Raw genomic sequence first — 24,928 nt, forward strand, 5'->3', positions numbered from 1 at the left:
GGTACTTTTTCCTCCATTTAATCATGCACCCATTAGAGCTTCTCAGATCTTTAACCTTGGCTGATCACCACCTTTTTGCATTTGCCTTGACCAAAACTGATTTTACTGTTCTGCAATCACCATCTTCAGTCTCTCTTCCTCTGTTACAGTGGATAACGATCTCTTCTCCATCACCAAGGCTCAAACACTACGGTAAGGTCAGTTTTGACTGTTCTCAGACCCTGCTTGAAGATTTGTCAAATATAATCTGTGGGTTTTTTTCCCCATACAAGTCTAATTATTCCTTTTTAGCCAAACATTTGGACTTTTCTTCTGATATTTTCCATGCTATTTCCCTCCCCCCCCCTTCAAAATGTTTGCTGATAAAATTGTTTATCACTTTTTTCTTTCTTTTCTTACACAGATGCAGTGGAAATCATGATCATCTAAAACACTGGGTGCATGTGAAGTATTACACACTTAAATAACAGAATGTTGAAGATTAGCAGTAAAAATCAATCAATCAATCAATCAATCAATCAGTCAATCAAAGCAGTAGTACCTCTTCTTGTGTTTCCTCATACACTTTGAGAACTATTTGAGTATCATATTATCAAGAATGGGTATGATGAGGGAAAAGTACCAACGTCTTCTTTCCAAAGATGCTTACGTACATAAATGGGTTACATTCTCCTAACTGAGAATGCAATATTGACCATATACATATACACCATACCATACACCATATAATTGCATAGTGTATCTGGCATATTAATGTTTCTACTCCCACTATAATCAACAGCAATTTCATCTTCCAAGTTAATTCTGTACAATTACAGTCTGTAGGCTGTGAATTAGTCCTTCTCACACTGTTCTGAAGTGTTTTCTGACCAGCCAGTCTGTGTACCTCTGTTCACCTGAATATGCTGCCCTAAACTGTTTGGAGACCCCCTCTTTGTCTAAATGTGTGTAAATAATTAGGTTTAAATCTGTTTGAGTTCGCATGATTCAGCACAACTGCTTAAGCACATTGCACATCTTATTTTAATCCTTGGCTATTTCTTCTCATTCTGCCTCTGGCTGGGGCCAAGCTGGGGTCCAGAATCTCTTGCCCTCTGGCGATAAATCGTAAGGCACTGACATGAAAATACTGACATTTTTTTGCAGGTATGTCCCAAGTAATTCAGTCAAGACACCAGGCACTATCATACTGGAAGAAAGGATGAATAAATAACTTGGAAGAAGAATGAAAGAAATAATTTTCTAGCAGTGCTCAAGGCACTTTTTATTCTGACACACTGGGAAGATTTTTATATAGGATGCTGGCATTGACACATGCTTCACAGGCATTTTGCAGCTAGGACAATGGAAAGATCCTGAGGCCAGTACAACTGACTACTCATTGCATGAAGATTCACCTGAATATCAGAGTGTCTCACTGCATGGACCCATGGAAACCAGCACAGACCCTGGTTCAGCCAACCAGCCTAACCAGCCTTCAGTCCATGACAACACACTGGCATCAACAACTCTGAGAAAACCGGGTCAGCATCATTACACTTGCCTTCATTAAAAGTTATGGGTGTATTGTTCTGTGATGTACACGTGACATTTATCTTTCCTTTCAATCTGCCATCCTGGGCAAACATAGGCTAGTACACTGTTTGAATCCTGTGTGTATGTGTGTGCAGTCCCTCCCCGACACCCGTTTTCTGCAGTCCCGCGGGCCACCGGAGGACAGCCCGTCCCCAGCTCATCCCAGCAATCACAGAATCATATTGGTTGGAACAGACCTCCAGGATCACCGGGTCCAACCATAACTAAGTCCCGCACCGATGTGTCCGCCCCGCGGCGCCTTCGCGCCGTCCCGTCCCCGCCCTGACGCGAGGGGGCGGAGCCGCCGCGGGCCAATGAGCGCGGGGCAGTGCTGCTACCGCCCAATAAGGGCGGCGGGGCGGGCCGGCAGCAGGAGGAAGCAGCGCGATGCGATGTGGCCGGCGGGTGACCCGGGCACCGCGGCGAGCAGCGGCGCCTGCCTTCTGCTGCTGGCGCTGGCGGCCGCGGTGCTGGCGCTGGTGGTGCGGCAGCTGCTGAAGCAGCGGCGGCCGCCCGGCTTCCCGCCCGGCCCCGCAGGGCTGCCCCTCATCGGCAACATCCACGCCCTGGGCGCGGAGCAGCCGCACGTCTACATGAGGCGGCAGAGCCAGATCCACGGGCAGGTACCGCCGCTCCGGCAGCGTCTGCCGCCTCCTCGGGGTCCCCCGGGGCGGGAGCGGCTCGGGCTGGGTCGGGGCGAGCAGCGCTGTCGGCGGCAGAGCCTGGGGAGGAGGCAGCCAGGCGGGCGCTCCCCGTTCCGGCGGTCCCGGGGCTGCCGTGGAGGCCGGAGCCCCACCGGCAGCACGTCGCGTCCGGCCGGGGCAGCCGTTGCACCGCCCGGCCCGGAGCGGCTGTCAGTGCCCGCGCCCCGCCGGAGAACGAGCAGCACCGCGGAGGCGGCCGCTCCAGGTCCCACCGCCCCGGGGCGGAGGCAGCGGCATCGTGGGCGGAGCAGTCCCGCCGGTTAACGGGAGGAGGGGAAAGGGCTCGGTACCCGGTCGGTAGCGGGGCCCCCGCAGCACTGGCTCTGGCAAAACCGGTCAGCGGTTCCCGTGAGCGCAGGGCCGGAGCAGGGGCAGAGGGGAAGCGGTTCCGCTCTTAGGCCGGAGTTCCCTCTGGGGTCAGAGCGGCGGAGCAGAGCTCTCTGCCTGCCCGGCCCTTGCTCCTGCTTTATTATGATACGATGCTCGGACTGGTGTCCTGCTGCACATGGAAGTAACTCGCTTGTTTCATACCCACAGGTCTTGGACACGCCAAAAGCGCTCAAAACTAACAAACTTACACCAACCCAATAGTCGTCACATTTTCACTGAAAACATGTTGCTTCCGAGTACCTTCAGTGAGATACTTGGAATACTTGCAGTCAATTACTATAAATACATTATTTTTTTTTTTTCATACTTTCCTATATATCAGGTATTTCTTTTCATCGTCCAGTTTCAAGCAGCCAGTCTATTCTAGCAGTGTTCAAGCCACTTTTTATTCTGACACACGGGGAAGATTTTTATATAGGATGCTGGCATTGACACATGCTTCACAGGCATTTTGCAGTTAGGACAAAGGAAAGATCCTGAGGCTAGTACAACTGACTACTTATTGCATGAAGATTCACAAAGGTTCATAAAAATTAAACCCAAATTACATGTAGCAGGGAAAGGCAGGCAGGTGTTAGCATTTGTCAGTGTGTACACGTAACATGCATCTACACATGCGTGTTCTAGTAGCTGTTGCCCAGTCAGCACCCACATGCAGCCAGCAATTCCTCACCTGCAGACTAGAACTCTCCGTTGTTTTACTTAGCAGGATTGCTGGAGGTCTGTGAAGGACTGAGTTTTGTGTCCAACAAACAGTGGTTGGTCTAGATAATCATGTCCTTCAAACTACTAGAATTGTTTAAGTATAACACCCCTAACAAGCAAATAAAACTGTTGCTAGAACTTAAGTCTGTCAAAAGCTTTTGACCAGGTCACTGAAGAAAGCTACAGCAGAAACAGAATAAGTCACAGTCTTGTCATGAATGAGAAGTGAAGCCAAGTTCACAAACTAGAAGGATGCTAAATGGCAGAAACAAAAGGATATTATTAGTTTTTGTTTCCTCTGTTTTGGCAACAGAAAAATAAAGAAGCGTGTTTCAAGCAAAATATTAGGACAAATAGAATGTAAATAGGAAGGAAAAAGTGTCATCAAATAAACTAAGCTTTCTACTTGCATGGAATACTGTATGTAGTTCTAGTCACCTGCTGCCAGAAAGGATCCTGCAGAATTTGAGGGAAATTGAAGACACTGTATGATTATTTGGGGGGCTCTGAAAAAATACAATGGAAGGTTTTTTAATTATTGTTATGGATAACATAAGAAGAAAGATATAAGCTATAATCAACGTATACAAAACACAAATGGCTTGCAGAAACATATCAGTGTATTTTTGTCACATAAAAAAGAAGAGCCGTCATAACAGTGAAAATATCAAGTTTGCTAAAGCAAAATAGGTACAGAATCACAGAATCACTTAGCTTGTAAAAGACCCTTAAGATCATCGAATCCAACCATTAACCTAACACTGCAAAGTCCACCACTAAACCATGTCCCTAAGTGCCATGTCTATACATCTTAAACACCTCCCGGGATGGTGACGCCACCAGTTCCCTGAGTAGCCTGTTCCAGTGTCTGACAACCCTTTTGGTGACAACCCAGTTGTCACAGAATGTGTAATTAGGCTAACACTATTTCATATTGTGGAGGTCAATAGCTCTGAGATGAAAGAACTCAAGATTTGTATAGGTAAAAATACATATTTATGATGCTAAGAAAACTACGGAAAGTGATAAATTATTTCAATCTTGATTTAGCCACAGTTTTCATTTTTAAAACTTAGGTTAGGATTTTCATTTGGTTTATCCTGTACGTGCCTTCTGCAGGATGTATTTTGTCTTCCTCCAAAGAGTCTAATGTTAACTCCTTCTGGAAACATGAGGTGGGACTAGCTGGGCTGTGCTGTCATATGGTGGCTGTTGTCATGGCTCTCCCTTCTATCATAGAATCACAGAATGTCCTGATTTGGAAGGGGCTCACAAGGATCATCAAGTCCAACTCCTGTCCCTGCACAGGACAACCCCACAGTTCACACCATGTGTCTGAGGGCGTTGTCCAGTCTCTTCTTGAACACTGTCAGGCTAGGGGCTGTGACACCTCCCTGGGAGCCTGTTCCAGTGCTCCACCACCCTCTGGGTGAAGAACCTTTTCCTAATGTCCAACCTAAACCTGCCCTGGCACATCTTCCTGCCATTCCTTCGGGTTCTGTCATCAGTCCCTAAATGTGAGAGTTCTTTGGGAGCCTGCGCAGGGTAAGCTGGTGTCCACTTCCAGAGGTGGAAAGGACTGGGTGCAGCTTGGTTGTTTTCACACCTGACACCACTTGTGTGTCTGCCATTACTAAGTCACGTGTTGGATGTCTTAGTGATGTGAACTTGTAGCTTCATAGCACCCTTAACTGGGTGAAGCTGTTGGCACTGACCTTTCCTCGGGCAGGAGGGAGGAGCAAATACAGCAGCAAAGTTTACACCCTCCTGGGGCAGGAGTCTCAGCAAACTGGGAAAGCAGACGATACTTTAGTTCTAGTTCTTATATAAAAGCTACACCTTATATCTAATAAGGTTATGTTATATACTTATAAGTATATACTTACACTAATATCTACTTATGTGTACTAATGCTAGAGGACAGTACATTTTTTTAATGAGAAATACGCATTGTCATACCAAATTCATATTTTTTAAATGACTATATGAAAGTGTCCCAGTCCTTACTTTGGAGAGCTGGCCAGTTTAGGTGCACAGCAAAGCACAGAAAGAGTGCGGGCTAATTTACTGTATCTTTTGACAGAGTAGATTAGCTCACAACAGACTCTACTGTGTAATGCCACAGTTGTATCATCTCTGGTTACCTGTCTGCCCCACTGAATTTGATTCAAGTCTGTATTTTGCATGGATGTTTAGTGTTGTTTCACTTTTTCATTACTCGTTTTTACTTGTTTTCATTGTTTCTTCTTAAAATTTTTGTTATTTTTTTCCCACAGATCTTCAGTCTTGATCTGGGAGGTATATCTGCTATTGTACTGAATGGCTATGATGCAGTAAAAGAATGCCTTGTTCATCAAAGCGAAATTTTTGCAGATAGACCATCTCTTCCTCTGTTTAAGAAGCTGACAAACATGGGAGGTAAGTGCTAATGTCTTTTAAATAAAAATGTAATTTTTATCCAATAGATGGGTTGGTGATCACATGAAACATTTGCTTTAGCCATTTTTTTCTACTTCTTTATCTCCTTTCTTAAAGTACTTGGTGTTTCTTTAAATATATTATTTGGAAAGGATTGTCACTCATGTTCCATAGCAAGATGTGTGTAATTTTTTGTCTCATTTTTTTGTCTTGTTAAATAATTTTATTTATGGGGAAAAACAAAGCGTTGCATAAAATACTGTGTCAAAATATTTTTTCAGGCTTACTGAACAGTAAATATGGCAGAGGATGGACAGAACATCGCAAATTAGCTGTAAATACCTTTCGAACTTTCGGATATGGTCAAAGGTCCTTTGAACACAAAATTTCAGAAGAATCTGTGTATTTTCTTGATGCCATTGACACATACAAAGGCAGACCATTTGATCTTAAGCACTTGATAACAAATGCTGTTTCAAACATTACTAATTGGATTATTTTTGGAGAACGTTTCACATATGAAGATACTGAATTTCAGCACATGATTGAGATTTTTAGTGAAAATATTGAATTAGCTGCTAGTGCTTCTGTATTTTTATATAATGCTTTTCCTTGGATTGGTATTTTGCCATTTGGGAAACACCAGCAGCTGTTTAAAAATGCAGCTGAAGTCTATGACTTTCTTCATGAGCTTATTGAACGTGTCTCTGAAAATAGGAAGCCTCAGGCACCTCGACATTTTGTAGATGCCTATTTGGATGAGATGGATTGCAATGAAAATGATCCAGAATCTACATTTTCAAGAGAAAACTTAATTTTCTCTGTTGGAGAGCTCATCATAGCTGGGACAGAAACCACAACAAATGTTTTAAGATGGGCAGTGTTATTTATGGCTCTTTATCCAAACATTCAAGGTAAGAACGTTGACATTTTAAGGAACCAATACACTTTCTTAATGCAAATTTAAACTGTTTTCTCAGAGTGGTGCAGTGATCCATAGTCATAACTGAAAAGGAAAGCTTGTATATATTGTTCTATTATACCATTTACCCAATATACTATGGACAGATGCAATAAGCTTATTTTATATGCAGATGAAGATATCAAAAGCCCAACGTCATGATAAAATTTTAGCATATTATTTTTGTGCATTTTTATGAAGCTTTAATATTTTTAATAAAGTATTTCTAATATATTTAAGTGTAGTGTTGTGATGCATAATATTGGTTGATGGATGTACTAATCTATGTATTTAATAAATAATAAGCAGATGCAATTAAATATGACATTAACAAACCAAATAAAAAATGTAAAAACATAAGCAAAAATGTAAATCAGGTTGTAGTTAACAGTTTAGGTACAATTTATTTTTATCCTTAGGTGCCTTAATTCATAGTAGATTTCCATATTATAGACATGAATATTTATACTTTCAGAAGAACAAAAATAGCATTTAAAAATAAAAATAACGTAGATAACAACACTACCTGGAGCTTTAAGGCTCTTGAGATCTGAAGTTCTGCATAGGCAGCAGGTATCTTTATGTATGAAAGATTGTATTTTCATCCCATGGTAGCAGGTACATGACTCTATACCTTCTGATTTTCTCAGCTAGAATAATTGTTAATTTAAATTGAGTGGACAAAAAGCAATTATTATTTTAAAATTAGAGGTCAAATTCCTTATTTATGTTTAAGGTAAATACAGTGTTACTTGAAAAAAAAAAAATCAAAATATGCTGATAATGTATGTCAAGGCCTGACATGTTATAAACAGTGAAAATCATTCAGATTAAAGGAAGAAGTTGATGCCAAAGCTCTTTTTTTCCCTGCTATTATTGTCATTATTTTAAGTCCCACATTCACTGAGTTAGTTAAAATATCTGGCTAAGCAAGTAGAAACAAAGTTCTTACATATTTTCTTATTTTCATTTACTCAACTATTCTGGTTAGTCAATTAACTAACAGAACGTGAGGAAATTGATTAAAGATTAAAATGTAGAAAAGCTTTCTTCTAGCCTAGGATTAAAAGCAAGATCAAACATGATTTGAGTTGTTAATTTTAAAAACTTTTAGACACATACTTAAGAGAAACATGTAGCTTCGGCTCACTAAATACAGCTAATAATATTTTGGGTGGAAGCTTAAAACTCTGCCTGCAATTTTTACCCAGTCAACACATTTCAGACAATTTAAAATAAATGGGTTTAAAAAAATGAAGTGTTGCTTTTATGCTTTTGAGTTCCACTGATCCCATCTATATGCTTTACACAGTATACTAAGAAAATCTACCAAAAAAGAAAAACATTTAATAAAATGAAAAAAACCACCTGATTTTATAGATACTTATGTTTTAGGATGCATATACACTTTGTCCGTATTTTAGTTAAAAATGTATTAAGTTCCATAATTAGTCAATAGATATATCGATGCTTTACATTATACAAAAAGCCAAAATGCAAAAAGGTCCACCTAAAGTTTCTCATCAGTCTGTCATGGCTCACAAACAATATCCATACCTTAAAACAAGAACATACTTATTCCTTCTCTATTAAGATGTGACCAATATGCTGTTTTTCAATAAAGATCAAGAAAACTTTTTAGTTTAGTGTCTCCTATGCATTGGGTATTTTTGTAGAGATCCACTCACCTGAAATAATCTTCTGATGTTGGCTATTGTGATATAATGAGTTTCTAAATTTGGATTCAAAGTAAGTTCATCTGGATAAAAATAAAAACTACCGTTACTTTTAATTTATTTAGACTTTCTCTGTCTGAGTATTACAATATAGATGGATACACTACTACATCACAGAATATACTTTCACTAAGCTGCTCTTCACCTCTTCATTTTGATGTGAAACATCGTCAATTCAGGTTGAAAAACCTGGTGATTCTGGTAGAGTTTTTTTTGCCATCGCACAGATTTTCATTATTGGTTCCACATTAATTGTGGAAGTCCAACTTCATTTTAGTCAGGAGCTGTTTGGCAGTTTCAACAAGGAAAGTGGATCTGGAAAAAGAGGAGGCAGTTTGAATGCCTTTGAAATTATACAAATAACCTGTGAACTTAATTTCTGAAAATGGGTTAAAAAACAGTGATTGAATTTGTTCCTTTTGAGTTAAATTCAGACCCCTGTCCCTCTTAACTCTCACTGTGTTGTAACAAATATTTTCAGTTTAAGAGTGAATGAAATTACACTGTGGCAGTTCTAAACAATCATAAGAATTAGATGAGGGAAAGATCAGGTGGCTAATTTCAGTGTTAACTGTGTTCATTTAATTATTTAATGTACTTTATCTTTGCAGTCTTTTGCTTACTGCTTCAGTTTTGAAGAGCTCCAGAAATAAAAATACACACAAGCAAAGAAAAGTATGTTTAAACACTATTTTACTGAGAATAATTACTTTAGGAAACGAAGATTACTGGTATACATGCTAGTAATAATTCCTACTAGCAGGATAAAGAATATAGAGTCTAAATTTAAAAGCTTATGAGCTACTATATTTTATAAGATATTTAATGTTTCGGTATCCTTTAAGAAGTATATATTTTATAAATTAAATTTAAAAATAAAGGATATTACCCAATAAACATCAGCTTTTATTCCTGTTCCTGACAGGGCAAGTTCAAAAAGAAATCGATTTAGTCATCGGCCCAAACAAAATCCCTGTGTTAGAGGAGAAAGGCAAAATGCCGTACACTGAGGCTGTCCTACATGAAGTTCTAAGGTTCTGTAACATCGCTCCACTCGGTATTTTTCATGCAACTTCCAAAGATACTGTTGTGCGTGGTTACTCCATTCCTGAAGGCACTACAGTCATTACAAACCTCTACTCCGTTCATTTTGATGAAAAATACTGGAGCAATCCAGAAGTGTTTTTTCCTGAGAGGTTTTTGGACGGTAACGGGCAGTTTGTCAAGAAAGAAGCATTTATTCCTTTTTCACTAGGTAAGAGTGATTCCTTCCACTGTTCCTTTTCATAAATCTAGAGATGTATAACGTATAAGTGATGGCAATAAATCAGGAATGGACAGAATGATATAAATTATCCACCATTCTGATGAAACAGCTATTTTAAAGATATTAAATATAATGCACCCTGGACATAAGGCATTTTAACATAATATCTTTTATATAGATGAGCTCATTATTATATATAAAGTAACAAAATCTTCTATGAGGACTCTCTGCATTTTATATAATTACAGTACAGAAGCATTATTTGTTTCACAATTAATAGTTATTTGTTGCTGAAGTAATTACATACAGGTGATTTACACAACCAACTTTCAAATTTCAGCACTTTGCTCAGCACCAGAAATTGCATATTTTGCTCAGAACTGGCTTGGGGGGCAGCACGTAGCACTGCATTCTGGCCTGAGGAAGTATTCTGGCAGTTCTAGATCATTACAGATTTGTCTTTTGATACCTGTAAGAGTGGATAATTTACCTTATGTATGATTATCAATCTAAAAAAATCAGATGTTCTGTATAAGCTGACTGCCAGGGCTACCTCTTCAATCCACAGAAAGACACAGCCTTGTGTAGGGTGACTTAGTTTACTTATCTGGGGTACTCTTTCTCCAAAAAATAGGAGACAGGACAAGACAATTCCCTTGGAATAGATGCACAACATCTAAATTGCTGAAGTTAGATTTGGCAAAGTCCACCTTTGCTGTGTATTCTGTTATGCCTCTTTGCCTGTTTGACAGTACCAGTTCCAGATGTTGTTACCCATTCATCTGTGTCTTCCACAACCACGTTTACTCCCTGTAACTAGTCATACACAGAATGGGAACTAATATTTAAAGACATTATCCAGACCTGTTTCATACCTTTCTACCTAGCAAGTTATGGTAATTGGCAGGTAATTATGACTGCCAGTGGATGTAATTAAGAAAACAGTAGGTGACAAAGGCTGAAATTCATAGTATCATTTTTTTAAAAACATCTCCTTTCTAGACTGGCACTTCAAGATAAAGCAGCTAAAGCTTATTTAAATAAATTTGACAGAATCAGTTACAATGGCATTTGTGTAGCGAGAGGAACAAATTATCTAAAATCTGTTTCTTGCTGTAAAATATCACCTATCCTCTCTTACAGAATACTACCACCAAGTTCATACAGTTCCTCTTAGAACACAGAAATGACCATTATAATCTGAGTATAAATGTAACTGAACACATTTTAAGTCTTTAAAAACCTTATTTTCAATCCAGGAAGAAGACATTGTCTTGGAGAACAACTAGCTCGAATGGAACTGTTTTTGTTTTTCACTTCATTACTACAACGGTTTCACCTGTGTTTTCCTCATGGTGTGATTCCAGATCTCAAACCAAGATTAGGCATGACCTTGCAACCACAGCCATACCTCATCTGTGCAGAGAGACGGTGAACAGAATGGTCTCAATTGTCTGGTGGAGCACAATGCTCCAAGTCACAGCCAAGGATCCACTTTGTCTTCTAAATGCGTTCATGTCAGAAGAACAAAAATTTGAAGGACTTGCAGATATATTCTGACTACTTGTGCAGGAGTTAATGGTTTCTGTTTACTTGGTTTACACAAAAAAAACCCTCTACTGAAAACGTGAAACGCATCCTGTGTTTAAAATTGATGTTTTCACTCCAGAAGCCTGTTTTGAATCTAACTTCTGATTCAGCTTTCAAATATCTAATTACTCAACAAGTCATTTTACTTTGTGAGGTTATTTTTATAAGCATGGAGAATATGGCTCAGAATGTTTATACTCCTATTCAGACATAAAAATCTAATTTACACTATTCCAGCTAAGCTGTTCTTTATAATTCTCCATTAAATTTACATAGCTAAAAAGGTTTTAAAGGTATCTATTTAAATTTCTGTAACTCAGAATAAACTCTTTTCCTGCCTTGACAAACAAATTGTCTATTAAAATATTTTAATCCTTCTTGCCCTGTCTTTCCAGTTGGTCGTCATTTTCTACTGGACCAGATAACTGTGTGAATTCACTTTTAAGATATTTTATGGCTTGCTTCTCTTTTAGTAACATAGACAAAGTGTTCCATTATTGTCATACTCCTGACAATTACTGCAATCTTTTTTGCCAGTTTGTTGCGTTTGCGACCCATGTCCTCCATTGCCTCTCAACACAAAGCATTGTGTAATTATTAATCTCTGCCTAAACAGTCTAGAAAAAACAGTGTTTGTGCTACCGGAGTCACATGCAACTATACCACAAGTCAAGAAGCTGCTCATGAGTCTGACTAGAGAAGAGACATTTTTGGGAGGGGGAGTGGAATAGTGTGGGGAAAAACATCTTAAATTTATTTTAAGCACAAGTTTTGGGCATAACAGCTACTTTTGACTTCAGCCAGCTTCATTTTTTTATTCTTGACAGCTATTTCTTTGTGGTTATTAGTAGATAAAGATTTATGTATGCAGGCCCTACGGGAGACCCTGGCACTCTCAGTATGGTATGTTCAGTCCCCACCGTGCAGGGAGAAGTGGGGCCTCAGAGTAGGGTTCAGACCAAAACACGCACTGAGCAAGTGGCTATCTAAGGACAGGGCTGAATGTTAGACCTTGCTCTTTATACAGCTTATGCTTCAACTTGGAGCTGCAGGAAAGTTCAGAGGCAGGAATTAGTGTTTTTCTGCTGAACTGGTGTTTTCAGCTTAGACTGAGCAGAAATACTTCATTTCTTTTGAAACAGCAAAAGAGGATCAAACAGCTAATACCAGTCCACTTAATAGCCTACTGACTTAAGATGGAGCAGGCCCAGCTTAAATTACTTAATGTGTCTGAGGGCAGTCAAACCCACGTATCCCACAGAGAGCATCTCAAACGCGTGTCCCCGGTGCTCTGAAAAGGGGGGGCAGGCTATTCCCCCTGCTGAGGATCCGCCTTTCTGTAGGGATGATTCAAGATTCAAAAAAGAGAGGAAGGAGGTAAGTCTGATTGCTGTGCACTGAGCACACCGTGAAAGCTGTGAATAAACCATTCCTAAGATACTGGCAAACAGTGGGGCTTAGGAATCAAGACAGGCTGTTGTGGATACCTACACAAGTAGGAATTGGGTGTTTTTCACAAATGCTTAAGTAAAATTTGTGGAATCTACCAAATTTAGGTGCCTGCAGTATGAAGCAATACTGAACGGAAGAGTTCAGCCCTGCAGTTCTGGACTCACGGTAATTCTTCCTGTATCCCAGCCTATGCTCTTAGGTCAGACAGCCAAAGTTTTGTTGGTATCTGGGCTTGCCTTCTGGCTTGCAAGATCCCTGGGACATCCATAGTTTAAACATGACTCAAATAATCCTGATTGAAGTGGGGGGAGGATTAAAAAAATCTAGAACCAGTTCTTGCAGAGGCTACTCTCAAAATGCAGCTGGTCAGTGATAATTCCCTTTTGCTGAGGTATTTTCAGATCTAACTTCTGGCTACTCTTTAATCCATTTAATGAGAACTATATTGATTATATGTCATTCTGGTTCCCAAATCAAAATGCCTTATAAAAGCCTCCTAATATCAATCCAAACTTTTACCTTTATCTGCCAACTTATAGTCTTGTTTAAGCAGTCAAATACCTTTGACAAACTGTCTTTTCTATAAATCTGTATCAGTATTAGTTATATTTATGTTTCATTCTGTATCAAGTTTTTCATTATGTCCCCTCTTAAAATTATCCTAGTGATCTGATTTAATGATTTGAAATACTGACATAATAGTTTTTTTCAGTCCTCTGGAATTTCTCCATTGTATCAAGATGGATTAGTAATGAACATCAGTAGCCAGCCAGATGTTCAGAATTTCCTGGCGAGAGTTTTCTACAGCTGAAATATCTAGCATAGCTGGCTACACTTTAACATTGTTTTGGGATTAAAGGTTGATATATTAACCAGTCTATATTTTTCTGATTGTAGAATATAAGATGAAAACAGATACTAAATAAAGTGTGAGTTTCTTCTTATCTGGCTTTAAATGTCCTGACATTTTGGATAAAAACAATGTGTCCAGATACTGACAGAAAGATTTCTTGAAACTAAAGTCGTAACCTCTCGATTTCTGTATATTAATGCTGTTTATTGTGCTCTTGGTTTTTTAATTTTCCTAAGTTTTATTCCCTCCAGTATTTATGGTTTTCTCATTTTTTTCTTTTGCAGAGTTAGCTCTTTGAATTCATGGGGATACTTTAGAACTGGCAGCACTGTTTCCACATACAGGTACTCAGCTTCTTTCAAAAGCTGAGCTTAGTAATGCTTAGCTTAGTAAATGCTTAGCTGTAAATGCAGTTACTTGAAAATGCGATAGTCATTTCTCTTGCACACGTGTCCAAAGACCAACAAAACTAAGAGGGCAGAGTAAATATACATTGTGTTTGGGAATCAGTTGCCATAGAAATTACTTCAACTACTAAGTAATGAATGGTTTCAGCTTCCAACTTTTTATTCTATGTAAAGTGAGGGCAAAGCACTTCTACTTTACTAAGTATTTGAACTGTTTGTCTGAGAACATGCATATCCACTTTGCATAACTGCAGAATTTCTGAAGTGCAAATTCTTCCTGTTTGTCTGCTTCACATCAATTCTTCCTACTACTAAGGGCTTTGAGTAGCCAAAAATTCAACCAATCCCATCACCATTCCACTACATGCAACTTTGTCATGTGATATAACACTCAAAATTAAATTGTCTTATTTTTTTGCCCCCATCCACCACAGATCTCTCAGCTGGAAGGGGCCGTAGAGAGGAACCCCAAGAAGAAACTTCCATGGGCCTTCTCCATAACTCCTCTGCTGTTCCCAAAGGCAGTGAAGGAATCTTTGCTGTAAATGTAACTAAAAACGCATATTCGGCTTGTCTTTGCTGCTCTCAATCCCTGTACAGTTTTGAATCATTCTTTTTTTCTAGTTTGTCCAGGAAAACAAAACAAAACAACACAACACACTTTAGCTTTTTTCCCTTCTCGTGAGATTATTGCAATGTTCTTTGTGCTATTTTTTGATCTTGTTCGGTATTTGTAAATGCAGACTGAATTCAGCAGTCTTTCCTAAGACTTGATTTTATATTCTTTACTTGATTATTTTAATTTCTCCTTGAGCAATAACTGGTTGTCTTTTCTGATTATAATCACAGAAATTCTGCTAACTGGAGGAGAATATAGTCAACTCACCATTGTATTAGGTTACTATATCCCATTCAAAGGTCTCCACAGCCAACTACAATGTTATTACCAGTAGGAAGATTGAGCTGTTGTATGTTTCTGCTACATCTATTTTCTCCAGCTTGGCTCTGGTTTTGTTCACTTGCCTTAATCTAGAAACTCTAGAAGTGGTTCTGTACCTTTGCTCTTTCGTGCTATTTCTGTACCACAAAACTGGATGCTTTCTGCCCTGTTTCTCAGACAGTTTACTGTTATATCTACTTCTAGACTAAGTCCAGGCCCAGGGTAATGCATGTTGCTCTCCAGCAGGAGATTCCCTTCTTAACACTGATCCAAAACCTGCAATCAGTACCACCCTAATATCTTAAATCCTCCTTTATAAAACCCTATCCTTAAGTTATTTGGCCATGCCAGCATCTCCAGAAACTGAAAAGGGAACACAACAAGCATATTATGTATGACACTGAAAGAATGCTGAAGAAAATTTCACTCTTTAGCACTTAATTTCCTGAACTTCCACCAGTTTCTGTGATATTGGTGAACACAAGCTTAGTATGAACCTAATAAATGTAGGAAGGTTCCCTAATTTATGCCCTCAGAAATTAACTATGCAAAGTGAAATTTCATAACATTTCCAGAAACATTAAAACTATTTACTTTCAGAGACACAGTAATTTATTGTGATATATTATTGATATGTATGGAGAATATGTTGTGAGAGAAAGACCTAGAGGATCATAATAATAGGGTTTTCTGTTAGTTTGCCAGTACGTACTAGAAATAGTTCAGCTAACTTGGACTACATGCCAGGATGTAGCTACTTCTTTTTTCATTGAAAAACCATGTCTTAGATCTCAATTTCTCTTAATAAGGAAATGATAAAATAGAAAGAGGAAAAGGAGAATATAATAGCATGAATTTAATGTTTTGTACACACTGTCAAGCGTTTAATATTTTAACTGCGAAATAAAAACTGCTCTGAGAACTGGTCATATCTGGAAAATGAGAGAAAGTTAAATAAAGAGAAAAATTATAAATAGGGAAGAAAAGAGTAGATTGAAAGGAAAAAGACAATATATTGTAATTTTTATAATTATTTACAAATCATTATGAAGCATGAGTGGCTTTTCTAGAAAAAATAATTAAACTTCTTTTGATGACATTTCTGGATTGAATTGGCACATTTTTTCAGACTTAGTACCAGAAATCACTGTATCTGTAGCAGCCCAAGTGATACATTAGACTGGAGTTTCCAAAGACCTGCCTGTCTCATCCTTAAACCAAGTTTATCATAGAACAGTGGCAATTTTTAATTCTGTACAGAATCAGGGTTGGAAAGGAGCAAAACTTGCTCATGTTTACGATCTGCAGTGACTTAAGAGCTAAAATATGCCTGGAAGACATGAACTCCCTTGTCCATGGTTTGAGTATCACTGCAGGAAACATGAACTGAACCTGCAAGGAAAATTGCCTCTTCATTGGGCAGAACCAGTAGTTCCTTCTGCTGTGGGGATATGCCACGGTATTACGGGTAAAAGGAAAAGCAGTGCTGTGGAGCCCTAGACACCTTTAAAGAGGGCAAAGTGAACATGATCTCTGTAGACCCAGAATAATGTAGCTTATGTGACACCATGATCTGGCATTCTCTGAGGGACCTTGCTCAAATAGCCCTGCAGATCCATGGCAATGCCATCTTTAGCCTGTGGGTGTCTGGACAACAGCTGGTAAATTTTCAAGTATTTTGTTGAAGATAGGTGTCACCACAGGGACAGAAATATCTGCCTGTGGAGATTATGTGTACATTAAGAGAACAGACATGTCATTCAAAATAATGTCTTATTGGCTGGTACAAACCTTCAAAATTACTCAGTGTGCCATGGAGAGACTAGGTGACTTTGCATGAAGATGCTTTAGGAGAGCTCATTTCTTTGCAGATCATATTCAAAAAAGATTGTTGAAGCAAATGGTCTAGGTAGGATATCAGATCAGCTCCTTGTAGTGTCCAAGGCAAGATATTTTGGTTCGCTTTAGAGCCGTACAGGCTCTTGCAGAACTGCACAGGGAAACCTAATTGCTACCTGCTGTATAATGGCCACCACACTGATGCAGTTTTTCCACTTATTAACCAAACCTACCCTTAACAACCTTTCTGCATGCTCGTGGATTCATTCTCGTTTCTTCTTCCTAGTGATGGAAGTATTTGCTGAATCTAAACCTGCTGAACAGATGTGCATACCTCTCTTTGCCCTACACCTTTTTTTCTCAAAGGAAACTTCAGTGTGTTCCAAGTGGGAGAATAATTCTGCATGCACAATGTAGGCAGTGGTGACAACTAGTAATACAGTACTGCACAGGATGATCTGACATGCACTGAATTTATGCTGCAGTAATTTAGCACAGTCTCTACTTAGTGGTATTCAGCATCTCTCTCCAAATGTTCCATGCCCGTAACTAGACCAGAGCTTGAGGTGAAGTCGTGAATCTTTCTGCAGTTGTTCTGGTGATCCCTCCTTAAGCATCATCATCATGCAGGTAATACAAGACCACTCTATTTTCTAGTAACATTGCAGAAGTTATAAAATTGTAATCCTGAAAAGAACTCAGTTGATTTATGTTCATTTCATACGCTCACACTACAATCTATTCATTTCAGAGTATTTTTTTTGACCTTCTGTGGGCCAGATCTAATATCAATTGAAAGAAGGTCTTCTCTCTGGACTCTGGCCTTTTTGGACATGTCCAAATATAAATTCAGATGCCTATGAGCCAGTGACAGAAAACAGGCATAGGATGAGGAAAATCTATATTGAAAAGCTGTAAATCTAAAAGAACTTGCGATTCATAGCGTGTTGTTAGCTAAACACGAACTTTAACTGTGCAGCCAAAAGATCTTGCATTGATAGAATATTGAGTGAGGATACAGAAGCTATAGATGTATTTGGGGCTGGCACAAGCACTGTGTCCTGTCCCGTTGTCTAGAACTGAAGGAGCATTTAAAAAAATGGTAGCGTTCCTATAAAGCTGTAAAAATGACCAGGTTTATGCTATATATTCTGCATTGATGCAAGGTACATCTAGTGATATATGAGCTGACCAAATAGTATGTTATCATATCACGGCAGCTCTGTGTCCAAGTGAATATGATTCAATTTCAGAATTATTTATAATTTCAGACTTTGTGACACACTGGTACTGTTAGAAATTTTTGGATAAGCTGGAGGCTCAAGCATGTCTCCAGAATACACACCGCAGAAAAGTACTGTAAAACACACTGGTTAGTGACAGCTTCAAGACAATTCATTTGCTTGGTTTACCACACACGATTGACTCAATTACAGTCCACAGCTATCTAAACAGAGAAAAAAAAGCTGATAAAAGATCTCTTCAGTAACTAGACAAGAATATAAATAGAAGCCAAGGTGAAATATCTTTAAACTAGAAACAAGGTGAATATTTCGAAAAGCTTTAGATGATGCATCAGGTATATACCTAGTAGTTCTTCCTGGATTGTTAGAGAAATACTAAAATCAGTTATCAGACCTTTTTCCTGTGCTCTTGTTCTAATTTGCACTGTCTTCAGCATGAGAAGTAAACCACATAGGGTTACAGTAGTCCCTCCTGTCTCTATGATCAGCTTATAAAAATCCACTGAACTCCAAACCTTTGCTGGCTACTCAAGTGTTAAAGCAGCCTGAGCTCACACAGCAAGTGGGTCTTTTCTTGGTCTAGTATGTTGTTCTGCTACACAAATAAATTCTGAATCCAATTCTGATTCAAGCTGTCCAAGTAGTGAAAAGAAATTATTACTTTGCAGGTTTTTTTAGCTTAAATTGAGCCTAATGGTTTATACAAGTGCTACTGAGTAGATGAGGAAGATTGTAGTGGTGTTAAGATAGCACATTCACCTGAAAAACAGCAAGTTCAGAGGGAACAGTCAAACCATAAAAGACAGTCAAACCATTTTGAAAAAAGAGGTGAAAATAAGATTATGTAAATTTTGCAACAATGCATTGAATGGGAATATATAAGGATAGAGTATAAACAGAGAAAACAATCATCATGGTAAAGATGCCAGATCAGAATTTATCACTGAGTGAGATGGATGGAATGATGAAAACACAAGATAACACAGCCGCGTACAGTGGACTATTCAATAAGAGTTTGAAAGGTAAACTCTCAGCATAAATTGGTCTGTGAAGGTACAGACATGCATTTTCAGAGCAGCTAGATGGCTGAGGTGTTTTTTTTTGGCACTGGGCCTCATAATTCAAAACTTTTTTCTAATCAAGATCAAATTAAACTTCTGTCCTGGAGATATTATGTCTTATTCTGTCCTTTCATACAATACAATTTGAGGATCAGCAGATTTTTCCACTTCTAGGTTATCCCTTTAGATATTTTTGAAGGCTGTCAACTATCTTCATGTCGATGTGATTAGAATTAGGCAGAACTCATACTCAGAGTGGTCATTTCTTAGGAAGACTGCCAGACTTCAGGAGACATTACGTTTGTTACATTCTTCTCAATAAGTAACATTCCAAATAGATTAAATCCATTAAAATAATGGAGCATATCAAGAATGTGCAATCTAATCCAATAGCTTACTATTACTGCAGCAGATGGCCACTTGCCTAAAATTTTACATGTGATATGTATCAGCCTATAGTAATATACTAGAAAACAGAATAAACTTACTATTTATTCCCCTGCTGTTTTCAAGTGCTGGCTTTTCTATGCTTGTGCTAAAAACCTTAAAAGAAACATTTTTAGTTTGTATAAACTATGACTTTTCAGAAGCATGGAAAAAATATTAAAAAAATATAAGCTTTTTACATTACCGTTAATTAGGATGCTTAACCACATTACTCCCACCATTAGCACCTGTATGCCCCATGGACACTCTTACACCATCACTAAAATGAGGGAATAAAGGATGGCTTGACTGTTGTTCAGGTCATTCTCTAACACAGGTAATCCAGGCAGGGATTCATACCAATAAGGAATGAAAGTTAGGTAACAGAATCTCTGGTTATTCGCAGATAATTGAGTTTCCTTTCTCAACATGCATTCCTGTTTAAGGAGTCCAAATGCCCTTTTGTTTCTCTTCATCTTGCACAATAATTTAAAACAATAATGCTGGTGAACATGCACCACAATAGAATTTTACAAGCCTACTTTTTCCCAGAAAAATATAGGTACTTATGACCCTTCTCATGCCTGTGTAAGTTAGAAAGTTAATTTAATTGCTCTTTTTTGGAAGCATAAAAGTTGCCTTTTAAAGCCCCTTCTAAGCATCTTCAGATCTTGTTCCACTGTATTTTACATGGTGTAAATTGTTTCTCTCTCAGAGCATATACAGTCTAAACTGTCACAGTATAGAGGGAAATGCAACATTCCTTAAATCCCATTTACTGCACCACAAATTGTAGGTACAGTCTATAGAATACTCAAGTTCTTCCTGTCGTAACGAATGTCATGATTATATATTTGAGAAGAGACTGTAAGAACAATTTGTTGTTGACTGCAATAAAACTCAGTACTAAGGGTTAAAATTTATCTAAAAATTCCCACTTGCTTAAACCATTCCTCTATATAGGTATATGAACTACACCATCTTCAAAAGCATCCAACACCTGCAATGTCTGAAGTATGTACTTTCTTAAGATCTAGATAGGACCATAGAGCTTGACAAATATTTACAATATAATAAGTTTTAGCTATCTAACTTTAAACAATCATGTATTTTTTTAAACATTTTTGGCTATGGCACTTCCATTTATTCATAACCTGACAACCAGGCAGAATCTTAACTCTGGCTGAACTTCGAACCTTGTCTATTTTTTCAAAAGGATTCTAGATCTCTCCCTCAACAAATAAAAAGGCTATTTCTGGTGAAAGATGCATTACTAGTTAAATACTCGGTAAATGAAAAGCTGTTAATATTCACTAAAATAGAGGTTCAGTTGATTCATCCACTTCCTGTTGTTTGAATATTGTTTGGCTATTTTCTATCACTGTGCACATTTTCTTATTGGTATTGAAAGTGATCAGTATCAGATCTCTAGTCCCAGTAGTTAAAAATAGATCCAGAAAGGATCTCAGCAAGTTACACAGCTCACTCATCTGACCCAGTAATATGTTTTTCTGAAAGCTCCTTTTTTAGACAATTAAAAAAAAAATAAAATTAAATACTTCCTTAATACTCCAAGGCAATCTATTTCAGTGAGCCACAGACCTCTCAGTCCTTAGACAACTACCCATGTCGACCCTGATTCTTCCTTTTTGCAATCTAAAGCTGTTACTTCCTGTCCTAAACACTATGAAGACTGAAAACATTATTCTGATTAATTTAAAACATTAGAATATTTCACTTCAGTCTCATTTTCTCTAGACTCAGAAAAAACTCTTGAATTAATTTAATCTTTCTCCTTTAGGAAAGAAACTTTAGGCCACGTCTTCTATATTTCTGGTCAGTCTCACTGGTGTGTAATGGAATTCTGCAATCTGTCTAATGGACAGATATTTTTCCTGGGGTGTGACATCTGAAATTAGAAACAGTATTTTGGTAATGCCTTATTTATGATGAATAGAACAAAATGATTACAAACCCATTCTGAAAGATAAATAGGAGGGCCGCTTCATTCACTTCTCTGACTGAGAGAACGCTTAGTTAATATATGAGTCAGATAAATTGGCAATACCACTGACATGAATAAATTCTAGTAGGATGAATGTAATGATATAAGAGGGGTCTACTAAGTTCATCTGAATGACCACATATGGGAGCAAGTTTTCCCATCTAACTGGCACAAGTGACAAAGTCTGCAGCTTACTACTCACGTACCACAAGAAATGTGAAGCTTACCCTTTGGATTTTTGGTGTAAGACTTACATTTCAAGCTAAGTATTAGTCTTTGTTTTATATGCAAATAAGATGAAAAGACTTTGATCTCATTCAAGGTGCAAAGAGTTCTGCTGATCTGGAGAGATGAGTCAGAAGTGACTCATCACCTGTTTTTTGGCAAGATATTTAGAACATGGACAAACTACAAGGTGAATGGTAGGAATAATTTGAAACACCATGCTCTCTCACCATTATTTAAGGTCCCTATTGGTTTAATGTTACACATTTCTATATTTCTGAAACTTCACAGATAAACCAAAAGGCAGAAGGTTTTGTCTCTGTAAAAGATTTTTACCCTCTTTACTTCCGATATCACAGACTGTAACATTCTGCCAGGTAATACAGCCTGCGTAGTAGAACCTGTCACAGACACCAGTTGTTATCACCTGTGATCTCCTGAAGTACAGAAATCAAAAGATGACTCATGCTGTACAGATTCCAAAATAAACCTTCCGGTCAAACATTTCTGATTGTATTGTGCCCTTTTTAAAGGGTGTCTGTAGTGTCACACAGAACCAAGTAAGTGTCAATCACTTAAGTACATTAAGCATCCATTATTCAGTAACTGGACACAACAACAGCATTCAAAGTCAGCCAATTTCTGGACAGATGTTTCAATCTCAGTACCAAAGGTACTGGAACCACTTTCCGGAAGATTTACCGGAACCACTTTCCATAGCTTAATGCTATTACTAACAAAAGAAGCTATTGCTAGTTACTCTGTTTTCTGAGAATATTGCAGATAACAGAAATGAGACTAATCAGAACTATTATTTCACATCTAAGCCAGAAATGTTTTAGACAAAATGAAAGTAACAAATGGACAACAAAAACATCGAGATGGATTGCTCAGTTGAGTTATATATCTTTTTGATGGATTCATAAGGATGTGGGGGATGTACAGTATGCCAGGAGAGTCACTGCCAACTAGAAACTCAAGTGCTCTGGAATGCTTACCCTAAAACAGCTTATTCCATAAGCTCTCTTTGCTGTTTCCTCTGAAATGTAAGACATTATTCTTTCTTATTTAGCAGAGGACAAAAGTACTATATGCTTATGGCCTTATTAAATTGAGATCAGATAGGGACCAGCTAACAGTAGTGTTCTTTTGTCAGCTTCATCTGTGAGTATGATTCTTGCTATAGAAAGTTAAAGGCTTACTTCAGAAGATATCAAAAGGAAAATTCTTCATTTCAAAAATGAAAGCAATTCATTACCTTATTTGCCTTAACACAGACATGAAGATGCAAGTTGTCCAGAAACACAATTCTATAGCAAGCTGGAGGAAAAAAAGCAAAATAAAAATCTGTCTTGATCACTGTTTAATCAACTATTGTATATTTGTTTTCTCTCATCTAATCTCCGCTGGCCACAAAAAAATCAACATACTTAAACTTGCATCACAAGTTATGATAATTGTATTGTTATTAGTAGTATTATTTAATTTTCATTTCCATTTTAATTTCATTTCTAGCAATCCAAATATTCTGACTTACAAAACATCCTGTTTCTCTATTCTTTTGAAGACAACAAACTGGCTTGAAACAATAAACAGCATCTCTCTTCTGAATAAGAATGTATCTTTCATCTGTCTGTGCATCCCATTCTTCCTACTTCTTTCCAACAACCCATTGTCTATGGTAGCTCCATCCTTTTACTCTAAAACATGTCTCACAGACTGGGATACCTGATCTCACACTCACTAGTGTATGAGACGCTTCCAATCCCACACCTCTCACACTTTCTCAAATGTTTCTTGGACAAAAGGGAAAATATTGCCCTGTGAATGTTGGTGCCACACACTGGATTACTTCAAATTTGGTGTACACTTTTAGAGGAACCAGAACCCCAGCTTCAACGATGCTCATCCAGGAGGAAGCACCACTGATACAAGTGAGCTCTTGCATTCTGCTAACTCCTTTTGTTGATTCACCTGCCATTGCTTGTGGTTGAAATGGAATGCAAGAAGTACGGAGAGTAAATGGTTCTATGCACAAAGCAAATCAGGTCTTGTGCAAACTTAGTTAATTTGGTCTTACCTGAAGTAATGTTACACCAGTCCTTTTGTTATGAATCTTAGACTCTCTGTCTCACTTTGTCATGAAGTAAGAACTCAGGGGAGGAGCATCCAAGTAGTTCCTTTTGACTAGTTTACCATCACTGTAACATCCAGAGGTCTCCAGAGGCATGCAGGGAACTGGCTCCTTACAGGAAGCTTTGTAGTCCAATTCTGTATGTACTGTATGCACAAAAGCAAGTAAACCAACACACATGGTAACAGAAGTAATGAGGAGATGGGAGACTCGATAGGAAAGGAGCTGGAGACTTTACTTGTACCTGAGAATATTATCCATAAGAGGTATATCTAGTCTAGCAGCATAAACTTCAGTGTCACCTAATTTGGCCTAACTCTTGGGAAAAAAGTGGTGAGTGTTGCTTTAGAAAGTATTTTAAGTGTGTTCTTTTGTGTGCTTTTCTGTGCTCCTTAGCATCCTTTGGTAGCTGTGAAGTGGAAGTGTGACCACAGATGTAAATTGGTTGTAATTTCTCAGTGGGTGGTTCCCAGAATAAGAGTGATATGCCTCATGTGGAGATACATTATTGTTGACAACAACTCAACCAACATTCAAATGATCCTACATCACCATTTTTGAAAGATTAAGATACCTCCAATTAAAGTTACATTCACTTCTGCAAACATGCCCTGAACCAACCTTTGGAGACATCTGTACATTCTTTTATCCTTGCTCTCAGAGTAATGATGTCACATTTCATGTACACATAAGTAACAGAAATTTAAGGTGGATTTTGAATACATTCACAATTAAACATATTCTTGAAGCCAGCTACTGTAACTCAAAAATTTCTAATTGGAAATGTGTATTAGCATTACAGTTCATTAAACACTGAGGTTTGTTACTTGTTTCTGAACTTAAAAATTGCTTCATTATTTCTAAAGAGTTTAAGGGAAACTTGAGATAAGAAAGTTGCTGGCAATGTTGTCACCAGATGCAAGTGCTGCCTATACTTTAGTAAAATATAAAATGTTATTTTTACCTTCTTCTTCTTTCTTTATATTAGTTTTTAAT

The 24,928-nt window shown here is 38.1% G+C and overlaps 1 protein-coding gene across 4 annotated transcripts; it reads left to right on the forward strand.

Annotated features, from left to right (window-relative positions):
- Positions 1-1,932: 1,932 nt before the first annotated feature.
- On the forward strand, positions 1,933-11,727 carry LOC102097856 (vitamin D 25-hydroxylase). 4 transcript variants are annotated; one of them, XM_065065270.1, is made up of 5 exons: positions 1,933-2,198; positions 5,651-5,792; positions 6,074-6,706; positions 9,415-9,744; positions 11,016-11,727. In XM_065065270.1, exons 1-5 carry the CDS (start codon positions 1,968-1,970, stop codon positions 11,189-11,191), a joined length of 1,512 nt encoding a protein of 503 aa, XP_064921342.1. In that variant the 5' UTR covers positions 1,933-1,967; the 3' UTR covers positions 11,192-11,727. The 4 variants fall into 4 exon arrangements, with proteins under 4 accessions (XP_064921342.1, XP_064921343.1, XP_064921344.1 ...); XM_065065271.1 differs by having other exon boundaries at positions 11,124-11,727; XM_065065272.1 differs by lacking the exon at positions 6,074-6,706.
- Positions 11,728-24,928: the final 13,201 nt, after the last annotated feature.

This window comes from Columba livia, chromosome 5 (assembly GCF_036013475.1).
Source record: "Columba livia isolate bColLiv1 breed racing homer chromosome 5, bColLiv1.pat.W.v2, whole genome shotgun sequence".
In the NCBI taxonomy this organism is placed as follows: domain Eukaryota; kingdom Metazoa; phylum Chordata; class Aves; order Columbiformes; family Columbidae; genus Columba; species Columba livia.

Bases quoted from the DNA above. Each gene is read 5' to 3' on its own strand.
- LOC102097856 (XM_065065270.1), top strand. From the start codon at position 1,968: ATGTGGCCGGCGGGTGACCCGGGCACCGCGGCGAGCAGCGGCGCCTGC. The intron at 6,707-9,414 runs GTAAGAACGTTG...TGTTCCTGACAG, and splicing joins TCTTTATCCAAACATTCAAG to GGCAAGTTCAAAAAGAAATC. The intron at 9,745-11,015 runs GTAAGAGTGATT...TTTTCAATCCAG, and splicing joins ATTTATTCCTTTTTCACTAG to GAAGAAGACATTGTCTTGGA.